This window comes from Phragmites australis, chromosome 3 (genome assembly GCF_958298935.1).
Source record: "Phragmites australis chromosome 3, lpPhrAust1.1, whole genome shotgun sequence".
In the NCBI taxonomy this organism is placed as follows: domain Eukaryota; kingdom Viridiplantae; phylum Streptophyta; class Magnoliopsida; order Poales; family Poaceae; genus Phragmites; species Phragmites australis.
In genome coordinates, this window is record NC_084923.1 from 1,250,782 (window position 1) to 1,269,241 (window position 18,460).

Consider the following 18,460-nt stretch of genomic DNA (forward strand, 5'->3'; position numbering starts at 1 on the left):
GGATGAAGTACAGTCTGTGCAGCATTGATGCCAACACCCCCTTCTGACCGCAGAAATCATGATGTTCGGATGCCGGCGAGATTGACTGTTCTACTTCAACAAGAATGACAGTGCAGCGCATTAATCAGTGTACAAACCACAGGAGTATAACACAACAATTTGTACTTTCTGTTCATTGTACATGGACAGTCGATTACAGGCAGCATATGGTTGAATTTACAGGAGGTACAAAGCCATGACAAGAAGCGTCTCCTACCAACCTGTTAGGATTCAATATTGTCTGAAAAGCATGTAGCGCATTGGTGCAAGCAGGGTTTGCAGCACCATGTGAATGGATCTTGATCAGTCTACGGCCATGGAATCTGAAGCACCGCCGCTGCCTTCCTCTATGCTCATATTCTGCTCTTCAGCGACAGCTCTCAACTCATCTGCTATACTCTTCTGCTCATCTTCAATCGAAATCTGCAATTCCTCAACCTGTAAAAGGTACAAACATATGAACAGACATTCCCAGATCAATTCACTACTTACCGAAGGCTGACTTAGATTGTGCTATATGAATATCTAAAGAAGTAAAGAGGTTTTCAGCAAGAGAGAAAAGTGCATGAGAATTACGAATTAAGAAACAAAAAGAAATGAACTTTACCCTTCCTACTTAAATAATACAAATGCATGGATGCCAATCCAATGAGAAAGGTACGTAGATAATTAAATGTTCACACAGAATTAGGTGAACACTCATGCAAAACTCAGAAATCAATCATGTAATGCTAATCTGGCTGTTACTTCATAAAAATGTTCTGTATTGTACATAACAGAACCTGGAATTCATAAAACATCATATTTGAAGCCATCGCCTTGAGAACTGAGATAGTATTTCAATTGAGTATTATATTTCTATGTGCCAGTATTACAGTATTACATACATGGAGGGAACACAATCAGAAAGAAAAGAAACATTACACGTAAACTCACCACATGCAGAAGAAGCGCAAACTGCTTCTTCCTTAGTTCCAAAGTCCTTATGCATGCTACATTCTCAGCCTCCAAGTCAGCAATCTCCTTCTCAAGATCTGCAATAAGTTTCTCTGTTTCTGACCGTGGAGGCTGCAAAGAAATCATCTTTCGGATTGCTTCACACTCCTCTTTGTGCTGCCTCTCGATCTTGCTCTGCTCAAGTTGCCTCTTAAGACCCTCAATATCAGTCTGAGCTTGCACGATCTGTCGCTGGATCTCAACTTGCAGCTCATTGAAGCTCTCCTTCTCCCTAATGTTTGCATCAACAACAGCCTTGCTTTTCAGAAGAGGCAACTCAAAGGTGTTAATTTCCTGTAGGAAGGCCTTGTACAGTCTCTCACAGTCACTTATGTTATCTGCATCCTTCTCAATCTCAGTGGCAAAGGACATGAACTTCTTCTGAAGCTTCTTTAGCGGCGGTTCACCCCTGGTAGTTGTCGTCCTAGTCAGAAGCCTGTGTTTAATAATCGCATCATCCTCCTGCGGTCCAAATGCATAATGTGCAGACATTTCTTCACCCCTTCCAGCAACTTTCCTCCCTTTGGTAAGCATTTCAAAATTTGCGGGATCCAATAACTGAAATCAGAACAGTGCTATGACCAGAAAAGCATTTTTTATCTAAAAATCAGCTAATTAGGTTGTTTGATTTCGTGGTAATGCCATAACAAACAATATACAACTGCAAATCTGACAAGCCTATATAGATACATGCATACCCATAAAAATGAGCGTACTGCTAAATTTTCAATCAATAAGCAAACGAGTATTTGGTTATAATTAAATGCTAGGACATTGGGATTCGGAAGGGGAAAATGAGTTAACTATGCTCATATGCTGAGACACGAGTGACCCAATTACAAACAATGAAGAAGTTCCATGGATATCAATGCACACAGTTGAGCCAAGAACCCAGAAATCTTAACAGTAAAACAAGAACTACTTGCCAAATGCAGACCTCTTGCTGTTATCAGTAACCAGCCTTCAGACCAAACGATGACACGACAGCACAAGACGCAAAACCATCCCCATCCTAGAAATCTCCATAAAGACCAGCTGAAATAATACCATGTAAACAATCAAAAAGGAGGAAGCTTTTGCAATTGCAAGTTTGCCACTGCTAAAGTATGCACCTGGTCTAACAGAAGAGTCGCTGCAAAACATCTAACTCGTACTAACCGCACATGAACCAAGCTATGTATCACATTCCGTATTGCATCAATTTCTGTAACAGGCATGTAAAAAACTTGAGCTCAGATATAATTACAGGTCTACAGCTCTGTGCCTATTCTCAATTTAGAGGACATGTAATGACCTATCAATCCAATATATAAGCAACGAACCATTAGAGGAGTTGTAGTGGAATGTACTATGTAGAAATCAATTTGCTACTGGGGAGATCAAACAACAACCAGAAAAAGAAATTCCGAAAAATAACAATTCCTTCCATTAATAGCCCGATCTTGAGGTCAGGACAACTTTTTTTTTTTTTTGGAACGGAATTGGCAGGATTGAGGTCAGGACAACTAATGCTCAGATTTACAAGGTTACACAGCACACACCATACATGCATCCACTCTATCGAGTAAGATCCATCGATTCACCCAAAGGCCAAATCACGAGGAAGAGGAGCTGTCTACCTGGTCCTGGGTCGTAGCTGGGTTGCGGGTGGCCGCCTACTCTAGAGCCCTTCACCCGCAGCCGCTGACCGCCCAACAACTCCTGCTGTGACGGCTGCTCCAGGTCCCTCGCCGCGCCGCCGCCTAGGGTTCGCCTCGTGCCGTCGTGCGGGGGGCCTCCTGGCTCCTACATGTCGCCTCTGAGGACGATTAGCAGGGTGTCACACACCCTTTCCCAGGTCGGCCCACCAAATGAAAACGCGGCCCATCAAACGGCCCCCAAGGCCCAGCTCCTCTGACATGTCGTCATCTCGGCTCGTCGTCACCACCGCTGCACTTCGTTCCGTCTCTCCAGCACCCGCCGCCGCACGCCGCCACCACCAGCCGCACCATCAGACGCCGGCGAGCCCCACCCCACAAAGCAAATGTTCCGATGGTATAATTTAAATGTTCTTAGCACGAAAATCAAATGTTACAGGATCAAAAATCAATCGTTCCAAAGCAAAAATCGATTGTTTCACGGAGCGCGCAGGCGACGAAGGAGCAGAAGTGACCAACAGAAGCGAGAGCGCCTGGGAGCACATCGGTGGCAGAGGCAGCCGGCTGCAAGCGGGAAGAAGAGCGCGCCTAGATTCAAGGACCACGCGAGCGACGGGCGCGGAGGCAGCGACGGCGCGTGGCTGGGCGAGAGCTACGGAAGATCGAAGGCGGGCGGCGGCGACCAGCTGGGAGCGAGAAGAGGAGCGGGAGGAGGGGTGTGCGAGCTTCGGCTCAGGTCGCGTAGGCGACATATAGCACTGGATCCAAATCATTTTAGGGCGTGTTTGGTTGTTCGCACGAGATTTTGTAGAGATGCATCGTATATTTTGGATGAGGGGAAGCAGGCTGAGGGGATCTGTATTCCGGAAAAGAAGTGTGTTTGGTTGGTTAGATAAGCGGATGCAGGTTAATTTTAGTTTGTGTTTGGTAGATTGAATTTGAAGCTGTATGAAGGAGCTCGCTGTCGCTGATGAGTGAACCCAGCTGCATCCGGCGAGCCAGGACGGCAGCTACGGTCGAATCGGACGTACGCGCGGATGCAGCATCCGACCGTATGCCTGCACCCACGCGTGCAAGGCTGCTCTGGTCATTCACCCATCCAAACGTCCGTCTCAATCATCCTATACGTCAAACGTTGCACACGCGGATGCATGCACGCGCGGAAGCACGCATCCAAACACCCCCTTAGGTGACGTTTGGATACATGCAAACGAGGGGAGGGAATGGGATATGATGAGCGGGATAGAATTAAACCCGTATTTGGTTTGAGGGAATGGTAAATGAGATGGGTTTGAAAAACGAATACGAGGGGCTCATATCCTCCTCATTCAAACCTAACGGCCCGATTCGGTCCTTGCTACCGCCTTTCGTCATGACTAGTATCGGTAGCAGCACACCGCCTATCACCGCCAGATGTGAGTCAGAGTCTAGCTAGGAGCTTACCGTCTGTGCCGCTAAATTTGGATCACGGGTCTCGCACCTGTCATATCCCACGGTCGACCTTGCTACGGCTTGCACGCCGACAGCCCCAACACTTAATGCCTACTTCAAGTCGCGCTCAACAACACAACGCTACTTCAGGATGGATAGCGATGTTAGATGTATTATTTTTAAGTCGTATTTCCTGCTTGTCTTCTTCCTAATAGGCAAGCTAGCACAAGGGTATTTTGGTCTTCCACAGTTTCATTCTAAACTCCAAAACCAAGACATCTAAACAAGGGAATGGGTTACAAACACGTTTCCTCATCCCAAACCCGCAAGCTCGTAACCCACATCATTTCCCTATTCCATTCCAATGGTGCATCCAAACACCACTTTACTTCACATGCTCTTATTTGACGTCATTCACTATTATGTAGATACTATAGATAACTCATTGTTGTAAAGATAATGTATCACTAATATTATCCATCTACCTCAGATTTGATAGCTCACAGCGATTTAAAATCACCCACCTCTTATAAAGTCAGATGATCTCATTCCATAGCACTGCAGGTCATGTAGTGCGAGTGAGCAACTAGGCGACGAATGAGAGATGTGCGAGGCAAAAGGTGTCAGGAGCATGGCCCGGGTACTTCAAGTGCTATGACCAAAACGCAACCATCAAGGCGAACTCGCAATACTGACATATAAATTATAATATACCTCATGTTTATAAAATATAATTAACAAACAAAACAAAATGATTAATAAACGAAGCTACTTTTTATGGTTGGAAAAAAAATCGACAGCGTGTGCGCACGTGCGATGCCTGCCAACGCATCCGACCGATCGGACCGCTTCGCATCACAGGAATCCTACCGATTCCGCGCCGTGACAAATAGATCCTCCCTCCTGCCATCACAGCCTCCAATAATCGAGCGACGAGGGCAATGGCCGCTGCGCCCTGTAGCTGCTGCCTGCAGGTGCTGCTTCTCTGGGCGGCGCTGTCGCCGTGGACGCGCACTTCGGTGCCCACGGCCGCGCCGGCAAAGCCCAAGGCCGCAGCGGCGCCGGTTGTGGCCGGGCTGGTGTCCAGGGTGGAGGATGCGAAGATGTTTCAGATACACTACGGCCAGAGCTTCAAGGTCATCAAGAACGCCGGCGACGGCAAGAGCTACCTTCTCATGCAGGTATGCCGCCGTACGAGAGTCGCCGCTTAGCTCAATAAAAAATGGAAACGGAAATGCTTATGCTAAGTCTGTCACCGACCATCCATCAGCACTTTGTACAGTAAGAAATTATAAAACTGAGCAATCTGTTCGTCCAAACACCCCCTTGAAATACATACTGCAAAATTATGAACACGCCAAGCTGTGGTAAATTATTGAAACAAACGCGGAAATAACTTGACTAAACTTTTCGCATATGTTCACTTATCATCAGTTTTATTCCGGTGCACCAAGGTGCATATCAGTACAGAACTTTCTTTAAGAGAAAAAAAGGGGAAACAAGGTTATGAAAGCCCACTATTTTTCTTTGTGCTTTCTTTCCTTGAGTCGAATAAATAGGTCATGACAGCATCAGTCTCTTTCGAAGTATTTCTAGTTCATTTCTTCTTTTTCTATGCATGGCATGCCTAACTGATCGGAATAATATTGTTTGCACCTTTGTCTGCAGTGCCATTCTTCGAGGTGAGCAATGCAGGACACAAGCTGAGAGCATAGTCCAAGGGGTCCTTCTGCCCAAAAAAAAACAAACAAACAAACAAACAAGAGCTCAGATGTACAAATATCAGAATATTCAACGAAACACCATCTTCTATTCTGGACCAAAATAGAGTAGAGTTACTATTCAAAATTGTGTAGCTAGCTGTCACTATTATGCATATACAATGAAACAAAAGCAGCAAAAGAAACAGCAAAAAATAGGAAGACAGATTTCCATAAGCATGTGCTTTATGCTTTTGAAGTTTTATCATATTGAGCTCATGAGTACTTTTGACATGTATGCAGCTACTTGGAGTGCTAGAATGTAATAATAAACCTTGTACTTTTAGATAGCTGATCAGCTCACTGTTTCAACTGATGCACAAAAGACCAATTCTTTCTTTCGGAGAGAAAAGTAACTCACTCTGACACAATTAAAACTCAAAATAAATATAACTGCTTATATCAAAGAAACAATTCTGAGAAACACCAAATGTTCAATTACTTGACAGATTTCTTTTAATGACCCCATACTTGTTTAGCATCTAACTCTAAGCTTGGTTCATGGATATCCCAGACAATGGACGTGGTCATAGATCAGACATATGCCTCGGAACCTGCAGAGTACAAACTATCCACTTTTTTGGAGAATATTAATGTTAGCCAGGACTCTTGTTTTAGTTTTGTAGCAAACCACGGCATATGGAAATTTGACAAAAGATTAGGAGATTCCGGGACACTTGGTAATGGAATTTATCCTCTCTTTTTCTATGCTAAAGAAAATAGATAGGCCTGTTGTTCAATATTATTTTTCTCATTCTTTTTTAATCAGCAAAGTAACCGTGCTCAAACTCCAAAGTCATATCCTTTACCTATGAAATATTCTAATGGATTTTTCATCTCAAAAAGTGGTCTGATGGATTTTTCCCATTTTTCCTAAAAATTGGTACGATGGAACTATCTCCCAGCCCCAGTTGGTTCTTGCAAATCTAATCGAAGTTTTCTTCCCAACGGGGAACTGCACAACAATTTACTTCAGGAATCTTGCAAAGGTGTGGATGGCCTTCTCTCCAGGCCACTCTTTTCCTTTCATTTAATTAACTAATGATATCTCCCAAAAAAAAGGTTGCTGATCAGCGGAATTATAATTACACAGCAAGGAATCACAAAGATTAGCCCTGAAATGTGCACAAGGAGCGTATCCACACCCATGGAGCCTCCAATCCTGCCCTGCCAATGATGAACCCAGATGAACATGAAGACCTTTCAAGCTGCTGTACTTGCAAACAGTGACTACTAGTTGGTGGAAGTATTCTAGGTTACTGATAAATTTACTTGACCAAACGTGCTTGTTACAAAAATTAGATTGTCCGCTTGAGAAAGATATATTGAGTATACAAGTAAATGAATTCTTGATAGCTCCTTTTACAGAGGATGAAGTTCGATGGGCTATTTTCCAAATGGAACATAACAAAGCCCCTGGTCTTGATGGTTTTCCTGTTTAATTTTATCAAGTTTTTGGGGATGTAATCAAGGTTGATTTAATGGCTTTGTTTGCCGATTTTCATCAAGGCTTACTACCACAGTTCAGTCTTAATTTTGGAGTCAGTCTTAATTTCGGAGTAATTACTTTACTTTCAAAGTCGGATACCGCCTCACGAATACAAGAATATCGTCCCATATGCTTGCTTAATGTCAGCTTTAAAATATTTACGAAAGTTAGCACTAACAAGATAAGTGGGGTGGCAGAACATGTGATACGTCCAACACAGACTGCATTCATACCTGGTCGAAATATTATGTAAGAAGTCATAATCCTACACAAGACCATCCATGAGTTGCACAAGAAATATCTAAATAGAGTAATATTAACGATTGACTTCAAGAAGGTCTATGATAAAGTTAAATGACCATTTCTGCAACAGACTCTAAGAATGAAAGGATTTTCAAATAAATTGTGCCAATGGATCCAAAATTTTGTATCTGGCCGTAGTGTAGGTATCGAAGTCAATGATGACATTGGACCTCACTTTCAAACCCACAAAGGTTTACGACAAGGTAACCCCTTTCTCCCATCCTCTTTAATATTGTGGCGGATACATTAGCAATTATGATAGCCAGAGCAAAAGAGGATGGACAGATCACAGAAGTTATACCTCATTTGGTGGATGGCGGGTTGTCAATCCTGCAATATGTGGATGACACTATTATCTTCATGGAACATAACTTGAAGCAAACCCGAAATATGAAGCTCCTGTTATGTGTTTTTGAACAGCTATCCGAACTTAAGATCAACTTTCACAAAAGAAAAGTATTCTATTATGGGGAAGCAAAGGAGCTAGAAGATCAATATACACAATTGTTTGGATGTGATAATGGATCATATCCTTTCAGATATCTTGGCATTCCCATGCACCATCGAAAGTTCCACAATAGTGATTAGAGAAAGGTTGAGGAAAAATTTGAAAAACGTTTAAACAGTTGGAAGGGCAAACACTTGTCAGCAGGAGGTCGATTAGTATTGATTAATTCAGTTCTCTCTAGTCTGTCAATGTTCATGATGTCTTTCTTTGAAATTCCACGAGGTGTACTCAAAAGATTGGATTATTTATAATCCAGGTTTTTTGGCAATATGAAAGTCACAAAAGAAAATATAGACTTGCCAAGTGGAATATATTGTGTCAACCTAGAGATTAAGGAGGGTTGTGAATTCTTGACCTTTCAATCCAAAATAAACACCTAATCAGTAAATGGTTATTTAAGTTATTGAATAAAGATAGGGTATGACAGCAATTGCTTAAAAACAAATACCTTGGGAGTAAAGTCCTCACACAGGTTGAAGGAAAACCTGGAGATTCACATTTCTAGAATGGACTAATGAAAGTCAAACAGGAATTTCTAAAATGGGGGCACATTCAATAAACAGGATAACACCCATATAAAATTTTGGGAAGATAGGTGGCTAGATAATACACCTCTTAGCGAAGAACATCTGTCGCTCTTTAATATAGTGAGACATAGAAGTGCTACGGTGACGGGTGTTATGAGTACTGTACCACTCAATATATCTTTCTACAGCTACGGTGACGGGTGTTATGAGTACTGTACCACTCAATATATCTTTCTACAGACCAATTATTAGAGACAGATTAACAACTTGGCATAATCCAGTGCTCAAGTTAGTTAACATACGAACACAAGAAAGAGATGCTCTTTGAGATGGAAGCTTGATAACAGTTGTCACTTTACGGTCCAGTCCATGTATTGGCAAATGACAAACAGAGATCTTTCATTCTCCAGTAATTTTTTGTGGCGTTTAAAACTTCCCTTGAAGATAAACACCTTCTTTTGGTATGTAGGACGAGGGGTCTTATTGACTAAAGATAATTTAGCAAAACGGAACTAGAATGGGGATCTTAAATGTAGCTTTTGTAATCAAAATGAAAGCATACATCATTTGTTCTTTGATTGTCATTTTGCTAAATCAATTTGGCGTGTCATTAAAATTGCCCTAGGGATTGAAACACCTAGAAACATCAATCATATGCTGGGCGGATGGGTTAAGTGTTGGGCAACTTAATAAGACTAAGATCTTTGTCGGTGTATTATGTTGAGCTATATGGCTATGTCGTAATGATATTACTTTTGAGAAAAAACCAATCACAATATTCATGCAGACACTTTTCAAGGGCACATACTGGCTAAGATATTGGAGTCTGCTGCAGAAGGAGGAGAATAGGGATGTCTTTCACAAGGCGTGCCAGACATTGGAGGCTGTGACTATGGATATATTCGTCGAGAATGAGTGACGCTCTAATAATAGACTTGCTAGTAGCTGATTGATTTGCTATGGAGTTTATGAATTATATTTTTGTCCCATTTTGAATGCTTGCAACATTATTGTAATAAAGAACCAAGCTGTGTGCACCAAACAGTGTAGAGGCTGGAAACATTTTTTTTTCCATTATCTTAAAAAAAATATTGATTTTCCGTCAAAAAAGAGAGCAGCAGTGGTCATTTGATATGTTGATCATTTAATAAGTGATTTCAAATCAATACCAACTTTCCAAGTTAGAGGAATTCAATATACTTATCCAGTAGCCCATCTATTGAAAATGAAACAACTGTTCTCTATGATATCTGCATTTGTATTTGCATTTTGTTGAATGACCTGTCCTAGAAATTTTTACAAGACTGAGGCACTAACTGGTTGTAATGCTCTGCTAATAGTCACAGTATTTAGGTTACAAGCAAACAAAACATAGAAGGCATAAAGGAGAACTGCAGCTCACTAGACTTCACATCATCATAAATAACATTGGCCACTTGGAAGCTACTATCTTGTGTGATACAAATAAGGAACTACAAAATCAGACAGAACTACAAAATAAGAACTCAATTTAGTTAATTTATACTCTCTTCGTTTCACAATATATAAGCCCTATTACTCAGGAATGACTGTTTCAAATTAGGGATAATTCCTCTCATGCCACTGGAAAACGTCCCGATCCCGGAAACTTTGCAGTGGCATGTGAGGAAATATCCCTTCAAATTTTAGGTCCACTGAGGAAAAACAGAGTGTAGCTATTGCTATATTTCCACTCTCTACCCTTACTTCAATGATGTGGACGAGCTGGAGTAGTTGTAGGCTTGTAACATACTATTTAATATACGCATGTGTGGTCATTTCTCATCTACTTGGTCTGTGTGCGCATGACTGTTGTGGACTTCTATGCTGAAACAGAGAGAGTAGTCACAAACAAACCTCACGTTGCCAGGTGAAATGAGTACAATACAGTTTACATCATGCATCATATTACTATGGCTCCAAAGTCATAGTATTCTCATGCCTATAAGCTTATCACAAATAAATTGAGTGGAAATAAGAACAAACATCCAGCTATGCAAGTGTAGGATACTTGCCTATTAAAACTCTTCTTTTCTCACAAAGAGAAGATTCTAGTCCAGGATATCTCTATTCCATGACAAGTATGAGGGGTCTCCAAGAGCCCTGAAAAGAATCAAATGTGATTTGCTTGCTGCCACATTTAGACCTTACAACTTGGTTTTAAAAGGAAACAACAATTAGAACTTACAAACATTTGCACAATGTAGCATGTTCAAGAGGGCATATCATGGTTCATAACTTCATAATCAACAAAAATGTTCCTGATCTATACTCTCTATAACTCAGGTCTCCTACGGTACTAATAGCATACAAGAAGAAAACAAATTCGCTCTTTATAGTATTTTTATCTCAACATTGACTAAATAAAGAACTACTTTAGCTTGATCTAATCAGATAAAAATCATTCAAGTTACAAAATAATAACAGATATTCTTGAGATGCGATAGGGTTAGAAACTTCAAAACATTTCTAAGAGAAAGAAAGGGCGTGTCCAGAATGAAATAGAACCAAGCACATTATGCCAGCAACAACATAATACCTTGGCTTAAACATGTAGAGAACTATGAATCCCACTGCAAGGAAAAGGCACAAGCCACCTATAGTCAGATATGCAACACCAATGAAGTTATTTTTGCCTCCAATCCAAGATGTCGTTGAAAGGACCAACACTTTCGACCCTCCAAAACTATATGTGTTATAGTTGTTCTGTATAACCACTGTTAGTTGATCATTTGCCATAATATCTGCCTCAATTCTGCCGTAAAGCTTTCTGAAAGTTGGGAGGGCAGCAGTTCTCATCCAAACAATGAGATCTTCTTGCTCACTTAACTAAACATTATTAGAAAGAAAAATGGAAAGAAAGTTTTAATTAGACCAAAATCTAGAAGAAAATACATGAAACGGAGGTGGTGAAGATATTCCGTATCGAAGATAGAGAGACTATCTCACATACCGGTATGCTCTCATTTAGCTTAGCACCACCTATAATATTTCCCTTCTGAAAATTACTAGGATAAACATCACTGCCAAATTTATTATTCTTGTCACTCTGCCAAGCTATACCCTTTTTATTCACTTCAATAGCCTTCTTGTTGACCGAAATTGTATACGTATCATTGAACAAACTCCAAGCAATGAGGCCACATGGAATGATTGGAGCACCATCAGCACTATTACCTTCAGGCTCACAATTTTTTGTCAAGCCCGCAGCTTCTTTATACCGCAATTGTTTATCACTGCGACTTTTCACATACCTAGGAAAAGAGTGAAGACAAAATAGAATGGTGTGACTGTCAGCATAGTTTCTACTGGCATGATACCATGATCGAAGTCAATTCAACAGTTCAATGTGCCTGCTAATGCAGTAGATATAAAAGAACATGTGGTATTTAATTGAACAGTATCACATAGAAATGTAAAATATCTAGGGATTATAAGGTCAAACGAATGTTTCCAAATTTCTTTGTAAAGAACTACCGAGAATTGAAAACAGGAAGCAATGAAGTTTTTGAACAAAAACTTGATTCAAGAATATACCGCCTATGGTTTTGATAGAAGTCACCGATCTGGTAGTATACGTAGATTGGGCTCTTCATCTGCTTAGGCACCTAAAAGGCATCCACCAACCAGTTAGTTCATTACAAATCCTGGAGAGATAAAATGATGAAAGACTGTACCTTAACAGCACAAACAATAAATAAGGGCAATCCATCACACTTAATGACTCAAATAAATCACTGTTTTCATGTGATACTCACAGTTAGTGTTCTTGTGCACGTTTTGTCAGTCTTGGAGTTCTGGATGAACCCAACCTTGTCAGTCATGGGAACACAGCTTGTATCGTATCTGTCTATCAGCTCAACAATCTACATTGCAGTCAAGTAACAGTAATAAACGCACCATATAAAATCATAAATACAAAGAATGTGGTGAACACATATCCTGATTTACCTCTTGTGATGCAGAAAGCGATGCGAGACCAATTGGGACAAATAGGATGCCAATTAGTGAGAAGGCAGAAACGACCTATTCATGACAGCATATCATCACATCAAAGGTACTCATAAATCTGGCAAGCACTATAGCAAACATATATTTGAAAATAATAAAAAAATCGGTGAGTGGCCCAGCTAGTTACAATTCCAGGAGTTAGCAGTGGTTTGCATGCTGGAAGCTCCTGTTGTGTAAACTTAGAATCTGCGCATAGGAAGAGCCAGAGTCTTATGTACACATTATGTTGCACTCATCAATTTATTCAAATATGATTTAGTCCAAAAAAATCTTTGGATAACACAGCATGACTTTGTAAGACAACCTGAAATAAACAAGGGTGCAAGGGGAAATACATTTGGGCTTATTAGATTTCCTCGAGTCCCCTTCCACTTCAAAAGGGTCCATCTGATGAGCACCTAAATTGGAGCAACAGACTTAATGATTGTATTCCGAGAAGAAGCAGGTAAAATTACTAACTGGGGATGACTGAAATTCTGCGAGTTAAGGAGCAAAGAATCGTCAGAAACCAAAACTCAAATATTGTAGAGATCAAGTCCTGTTTCTTTCGCTAAGTTGACTAAGTTGAAAGGGGGATTGGGGGTAATCGGGACCCACCAGGTCCTAAATAATTGAAAAAAATGATAGAAAAAGACCGTGGCCATGACTCTTTCTTTCGCCGCTTTATCTGTGTCCTTGTCTAAACAGCGATTACGTGATGATAATGACATCGATAACCCTACCAATTAAGATCACGGGCATGTACGGCAACCGCATGAAGATTGCGACATTTCAACCCAATCGCATACAAGGAACGGAATACTTCGGTCGCATGCGTCGACTAACTGTACAGAGACAACGAAACTGCGGTTAAACACGTCTCCAACAAACTGCGATCAATCTAAGCACGGGGACATGCAAGGGTTGGGCGGAATCAGAGTAACTGCGCACGGATTAGATGCGACGGGATGGATTGAGTATCCGGGAGCTTACCAGGGAGGCCTCCGATTTCCCGTCAAATTGGGATGGGGGAGGAGGAGGTGAGGTCCGTGTGGTTGATTCCGTTGAGCGGTGGAGGAAAGCAGAGAGCGAAGGCGAGAGAACCCGACAAACGATGGGTGCTGCGATGCGAGGATGGAGAAAGAGAGGAGGAACTCGGTGAACCCGACGCGGGGGCTGCGGTGGAATTTTTACATTTTGACATTTTGTAAAAACATATTCTACGAAAATAATGTCTGAAAATATATTATTTTGTATAGTTATATGGTATTTGCCACCGTGATTGAATAGTACAATGGTACGACAATAGATGTTATAAGTAGTTGTTACATATAATCTTCTATATTAAACTTGCAAGATCATATTCGATAGCTACTATAATTTCCTTCGATCATAAGTGTTTGTTGTTTTAATTAAGATTCAATCAAAATTTTAAAATTTTAATTATGAATAGCTATCAAAATATTTAGTTTGAAAATATAAAAACCATACGTGTAGATTTATTTTGAGAAATAATTTCATAATGTTATATTTTTTGTAAAAATTTATGACCGCATGTAGTATTTAACAACAACATCAATACTTATAGCGCCGAAAAAAAACTTCAATTTTTTAACATTGTTTTCTCTTAACACATGTGTAAAAAAAGTTTTTGAAAATAGCTAAAATCTAAAAATCCCACGGGGCTACGGCCCGGCTCTGTTTAGTTTAGCGGGCCGGTCCTGAGACGTGGTCTGGTTTTGATTGAGCTTAAATTAGATTTGTTAACGGCCTCAATTTCAAGGGGACGGCCTATCAGGTGCTCGGCTCGGGTAAGGAGGATGGCCCGCAAACGAGTCAGGGGAGGGCCCAAGGGTTGCAAAGCAATAGGAAACGGAGTTGGTTTAGGCCCATGCAGAGCAGAGACAATTCGTTGCAGCCAGGTCTCTTCGGATTCCTCTCAAAAAAAAGGGTCTCTTCGGATTCTGCGACCACCATTTAACTCTTTCGAATTCTCAAAGCGTCGCCTTGCCTACCTCTCCTGATTCCCGATGCGTCATTTCTTCCGGCAGTTCAGCCTATCGCAGCTGTACACGTAACACATGTTCCTGCGCTGCATTCCATCGTCTCTTGGACTTCATACGAGTCTCCACTGCAACTTCGGCTTTTGCCAAGGACCGGAGCAAGAAAAGCTTACCCATGGCCGGCATCACGATCAAGCTCGCCGTGGACAGGCCGCGGAACCGTGCGCTCTTCGCAGACGCGGGCTCCGACTTCGTCGACGTGCTCTTCAGCCACTCTCCGCCATTGAGTTTTGCGGGGGCCCATCCTCGCCCAGCTGCCTCTCCAGCCTCTGCGAGAGTGTGAGCCACCTCAGGGAAAGTAAAAGGTTGATGCGTGCCACGGCGTGTTTCTCAGCCCTCGACACGTCAAAGAGTTCTCGTATGTATTCCTTCGGTACAGTTTAGCATCAAACTTACCTTTGACAAGCAAGAGAAGAAAGTCATGTATGCTGAATGCAAGCATGAGTTCGTGGACCTACTCTTTACTAATTTACCCAATGAACTGTGTGATCAAGATCATGTGTGGCACTGGCTCATCTCATTTTTGCAGCAACTTCCACAATCTGTGTATCAGTGCCATTGATCTCGACGCTTCTGTCTTCTTAACGGGATGCCAGTACCCCAAAAAGATATGATACTGGTAGATCCTGCTGTACTTATTTGGAAATTTCAATGTGGTTTTGCCTCTGTGGGCCGAATCTTTGCTTTGGTTGGGCCGTATTCTGGCTGGGCCCATGTTGTTGTGCCCTAAAGAGGTTCGGCCGAGCACATGAGGGAAAAATCAGGAAAAAGAAAAAAAAAATCCCCTCCGAGGGAGGCGGCTGTGGCGGCTGGAACCCAATCTCCGCCATTCTCGCTGTGCAGCTCGGCGATGGGTGTTCTGGGCGTTTGCTGGCCGTCTGATGGCGGGGATGGAGAGGGTCTCGCGTAGGGTTCGGAGGCAGTTGCTCTGCGCCGTGAGTTCCTCGCTGCCTTCTTCCCTTTTATCTCCCGAGCCTTGACTGTGCAGAAGTGCAGAGAAAAAAGGCATCTCTCACTTTGATTTTCCCCCTTCTCTTCTCTGTGATTTGTGCTTTGCGGTTGAGAGCCTGGACTCCAATCGTGGCCTTGGCCTAAGCACTTGATGCACGGAGGTCTCTTGTTGGTGCTCGGAGCTGCACTGCCGAGGTTCGCCCGCACTGCAGAGGTGGTGCGGCTGAGGTATTGTATCTTCGTCTTCCTCCATCCGACGATTCAACCGGGTGATTGGATTTCTGGGACTACAGCTCTTGCTGTGCCTTGCCTCACTCTTCAGCCCTTCCTGCATACTCACTGTGAGTCTCTTTGCACTGATCTGATCAGATAGATACTTGATACTGTAGCTCTGTGATGACGAATTCATTGAAATTAAGCTAGAGTTTGAGTACAATAGATGCAACCTGATTCTCTGTATGCAATTTGTTTAAGCAGTGATAAGATCACATGTTCTGAGTAGGGAAGTCTGAACTCTTGTGTGCTGATTTAGAATGAGAATTATGTCACTGCTTATTACATAGTATTCCTGGTTCTGAGTAGCAAGTACTTACGAATTCAGCAAATTTTGGTGTCTTTCAGCACTTAGTTGCCTGGTCTAGAATCCAGTGTATGTTCTGTCCCTGGTGCAGAAAGATTTTAATCCTCTGGGATTAGTTCTGTGAAGGTTCTGAATTGACCATGTTCTGAATTCTAAGTTTCAGTAAATATCCTTTGGAGACCATGTGCTGAATTATGGTTTTCTGTAGAGTTATACTTGCTGTTATATGATACTGGTAGATCCATGCCTTGCCCCATTCAAGATTGGGTCTCCGTGACCAATCTAGACCCCAAGTTTCTCAATGATCTCTTCTCCGAAAAACTTGAGTGCGTCAGCGATCGCGTGTATGTTGTTGAAGATGGCCTACTTATCTCTCAGGCTTCAGCGATGACGGCAACGAAGCTATGGTGTAAGAAAGAACCGGATGTGGTGATGGACATGGATCTTACCATGAACAAACAAGAGGTAAGTAGATGGCTCCTTTACTTTCATGCAGATATCTTGTTTCATTACACTTGTAAAGGCGTTTCCAACGATTGTTCTGATCGATGCCTCGCAGGCTGTTGCGCTGGTGAGAGCGGTGGTTACTTCAAAGACCGCACTGAGGAATGTGTTCAAGAGCTGGATGGAGGAAGCATGCAAAGTCTCCTGATCGCTCTTGCGTATGCAAATCTTTATTAAGTTTCTCAGTAGTGGCCAATGGGACTATAAGCCTATGAAGCTGCTAGTCTCCGTCTAAGTTTTTAGCTGATTTCGTACTTCCTTTCTGCATTAGTTGCGCTAGCAACTCGAAATTACTAGGTTTATGCGGACGGGCAGCCCTGTGGTTAGGCTACAAGGTGGGAGCCTGACCGGCGGGGTTCTATTTTCCCGTTGCGCATCAGCTCCTGTTCTCCTGAAAGATCGCTTAGATGGGTTGTGCCGTTCAAAAAAAAAAATCGATGTTTCAGTATCAGCAAATCTCTTAGCATTAAATCAAGAGCAATATCTTCAAAGACACAGAGATACTCGTTATAGTTCTCATTATAAATCTCTTAAAAAATTTGTTGACCTATTCCCAACAATTTTCAAAGTGTTAAAATTTATGGAGAAAAAAGATATGGATGGAAAAAATAGGGAACAAGCATGTGATCGTCAAGTGTATTTTCAGTCTTTTATATTTGTCTTTTATTTGCATCTTATGTTGACTATTTTAATGATCACAAATACCTTATTAATTGCATTGCAACAAAAAGATCAAGATGTTGTTAATGTTAGTAATTGTATGAAAGCAACTAGAAGCCATTTGGATGAACTTAGAATAGATGGATGGGAGAAAATCCTAAGTGAAGTGTATGCATTTTGTGGCAAACATGATATTTTCAAGTTAGAAATGAGTGAGGCATATATTAATCCAAGCCAAGGCAAAAAAACTGAAACTACCAACAAACATCATTTTAAAGTTGATTGCTTTAATGATGTTCTTAATTGGCTATTTCAAGAACTTGATAGTCGCTTCAACAACATAACCTCTCAACTGCTTATTTGCTCAGTTGCTTTCAATCCAAAAGATTCATTTCATGATTTCAATGTGGAGAATTTAATAAGGCTAGCTAAATTATATCCCAATAATTTTGATTCTAAGGAATTGAGTGAACTTAACCATCTTCTTTCTCTTTACATTGCTAACATGCGGAAAGATGATAGATTCTTCAACATACAAACTATTGCTGAGCTTTCACAAAAGATGATAGAGATAAGAAAACACATTTATTATTCTTTGGTTTATCGACTTTTGAAACTAGTACTTGTATTGCTTGTTGTCACTGCTATAGATGAGAGATGTTTTTCGAATATGAAAACTATGAAAATATATTTACGCAATTGTATTGGTGATGAATATATGAGTAATAGCCTCATTTGCTATGTGTAGAAACAAGAAATGCAGAAAATTACAAATGATGTAGTGGTTCATTGCTTAAAGGCTGTGAAAGAAAGTAAATACTATAAGGTAATACATTACTTTTATTTGATAAGCATTATTTTAACAAATGTTATGAGATCCTTCATTTTGGTAAGCATTTCTATCGTTAATTTTTTATTATTGCACATTATGTTAAGTTTTTATTGTCATATGTATATGTTAAAATGTGCACTATAATCTTTAAAGCTCTAGCTTTGCCCACCAA

General features: G+C 41.3%; 3 protein-coding genes across 6 annotated transcripts; 1 reads left to right on the plus strand and 2 right to left on the minus strand.

Moving 5' to 3' along the window:
* Positions 1 to 149: 149 nt before the first annotated feature.
* LOC133911433 (THO complex subunit 7B-like) lies at positions 150 to 1,569 on the minus strand. The gene is made up of 2 exons (XM_062353674.1): positions 976 to 1,569; positions 150 to 477 (listed from the first exon to the last, which is right to left on the minus strand). Exons 1-2 carry the CDS (start codon positions 1,567 to 1,569, stop codon positions 343 to 345), a joined length of 729 nt encoding a protein of 242 aa, XP_062209658.1. The 3' UTR covers positions 150 to 342.
* A 3,931-nt stretch (positions 1,570 to 5,500) lies between these two features.
* Positions 5,501 to 13,832, minus strand: LOC133911432 (ALA-interacting subunit 1-like). 4 transcript variants are annotated; one of them, XR_009908652.1, is made up of 12 exons: positions 13,692 to 13,832; positions 13,442 to 13,543; positions 13,055 to 13,117; positions 12,847 to 12,905; positions 12,660 to 12,734; positions 12,467 to 12,574; positions 12,246 to 12,316; positions 11,662 to 11,962; positions 11,248 to 11,537; positions 10,724 to 10,811; positions 7,957 to 7,985; positions 5,501 to 5,832 (listed from the first exon to the last, which is right to left on the minus strand). XR_009908652.1 is itself a non-coding variant. In XM_062353672.1 (11 exons), exons 2-10 carry the CDS (start codon positions 13,473 to 13,475, stop codon positions 10,760 to 10,762), a joined length of 1,053 nt encoding a protein of 350 aa, XP_062209656.1. In that variant the 5' UTR covers positions 13,476 to 13,543; positions 13,692 to 13,832; the 3' UTR covers positions 5,501 to 5,832; positions 10,724 to 10,759. The 4 variants fall into 4 exon arrangements, 2 of the variants coding, with proteins under 2 accessions (XP_062209656.1, XP_062209657.1); XR_009908653.1 differs by having other exon boundaries at positions 7,957 to 8,054; XM_062353672.1 differs by lacking the exon at positions 7,957 to 7,985.
* A 1,700-nt stretch (positions 13,833 to 15,532) lies between these two features.
* LOC133911434 (uncharacterized) lies at positions 15,533 to 16,954 on the plus strand. Its single transcript, XM_062353675.1, has 2 exons — positions 15,533 to 16,757; positions 16,852 to 16,954. The coding sequence occupies exons 1-2, from the start codon at positions 16,536 to 16,538 to the stop codon at positions 16,942 to 16,944; spliced, it is 315 nt and encodes a 104-aa protein (XP_062209659.1). The 5' UTR covers positions 15,533 to 16,535; the 3' UTR covers positions 16,945 to 16,954.
* The last annotated feature ends 1,506 nt before the right edge of the window (positions 16,955 to 18,460 follow it).

Coding starts and splice junctions, on each gene's coding strand:
- LOC133911433 (XM_062353674.1), bottom strand. CDS start 1,569: ATGCTTACCAAAGGGAGGAAAGTTGCTGGAAGGGGTGAAGAAATGTCT. Junction 478..975: donor TTGCGCTTCTTCTGCATGTG/GTGAGTTTACGT, acceptor TACCTTTTACAG/GTTGAGGAATTGCAGATTTC.
- LOC133911432 (XM_062353672.1), bottom strand. CDS start 13,475: ATGCGGTTGCCGTACATGCCCGTGATCTTAATTG. Junction 11,963..12,245: donor TTCTATCAAAACCATAGGCG/GTATATTCTTGA, acceptor CTCTTTTCCTAG/GTATGTGAAAAGTCGCAGTG. Junction 11,538..11,661: donor AGCTAAATGAGAGCATACCG/GTATGTGAGATA, acceptor AATAATGTTTAG/TTAAGTGAGCAAGAAGATCT.
- LOC133911434 (XM_062353675.1), top strand. CDS start 16,536: ATGCCTTGCCCCATTCAAGATTGGGTCTCCGTGACCAATCTAGACCCC. Junction 16,758..16,851: donor TTACCATGAACAAACAAGAG/GTAAGTAGATGG, acceptor GATGCCTCGCAG/GCTGTTGCGCTGGTGAGAGC.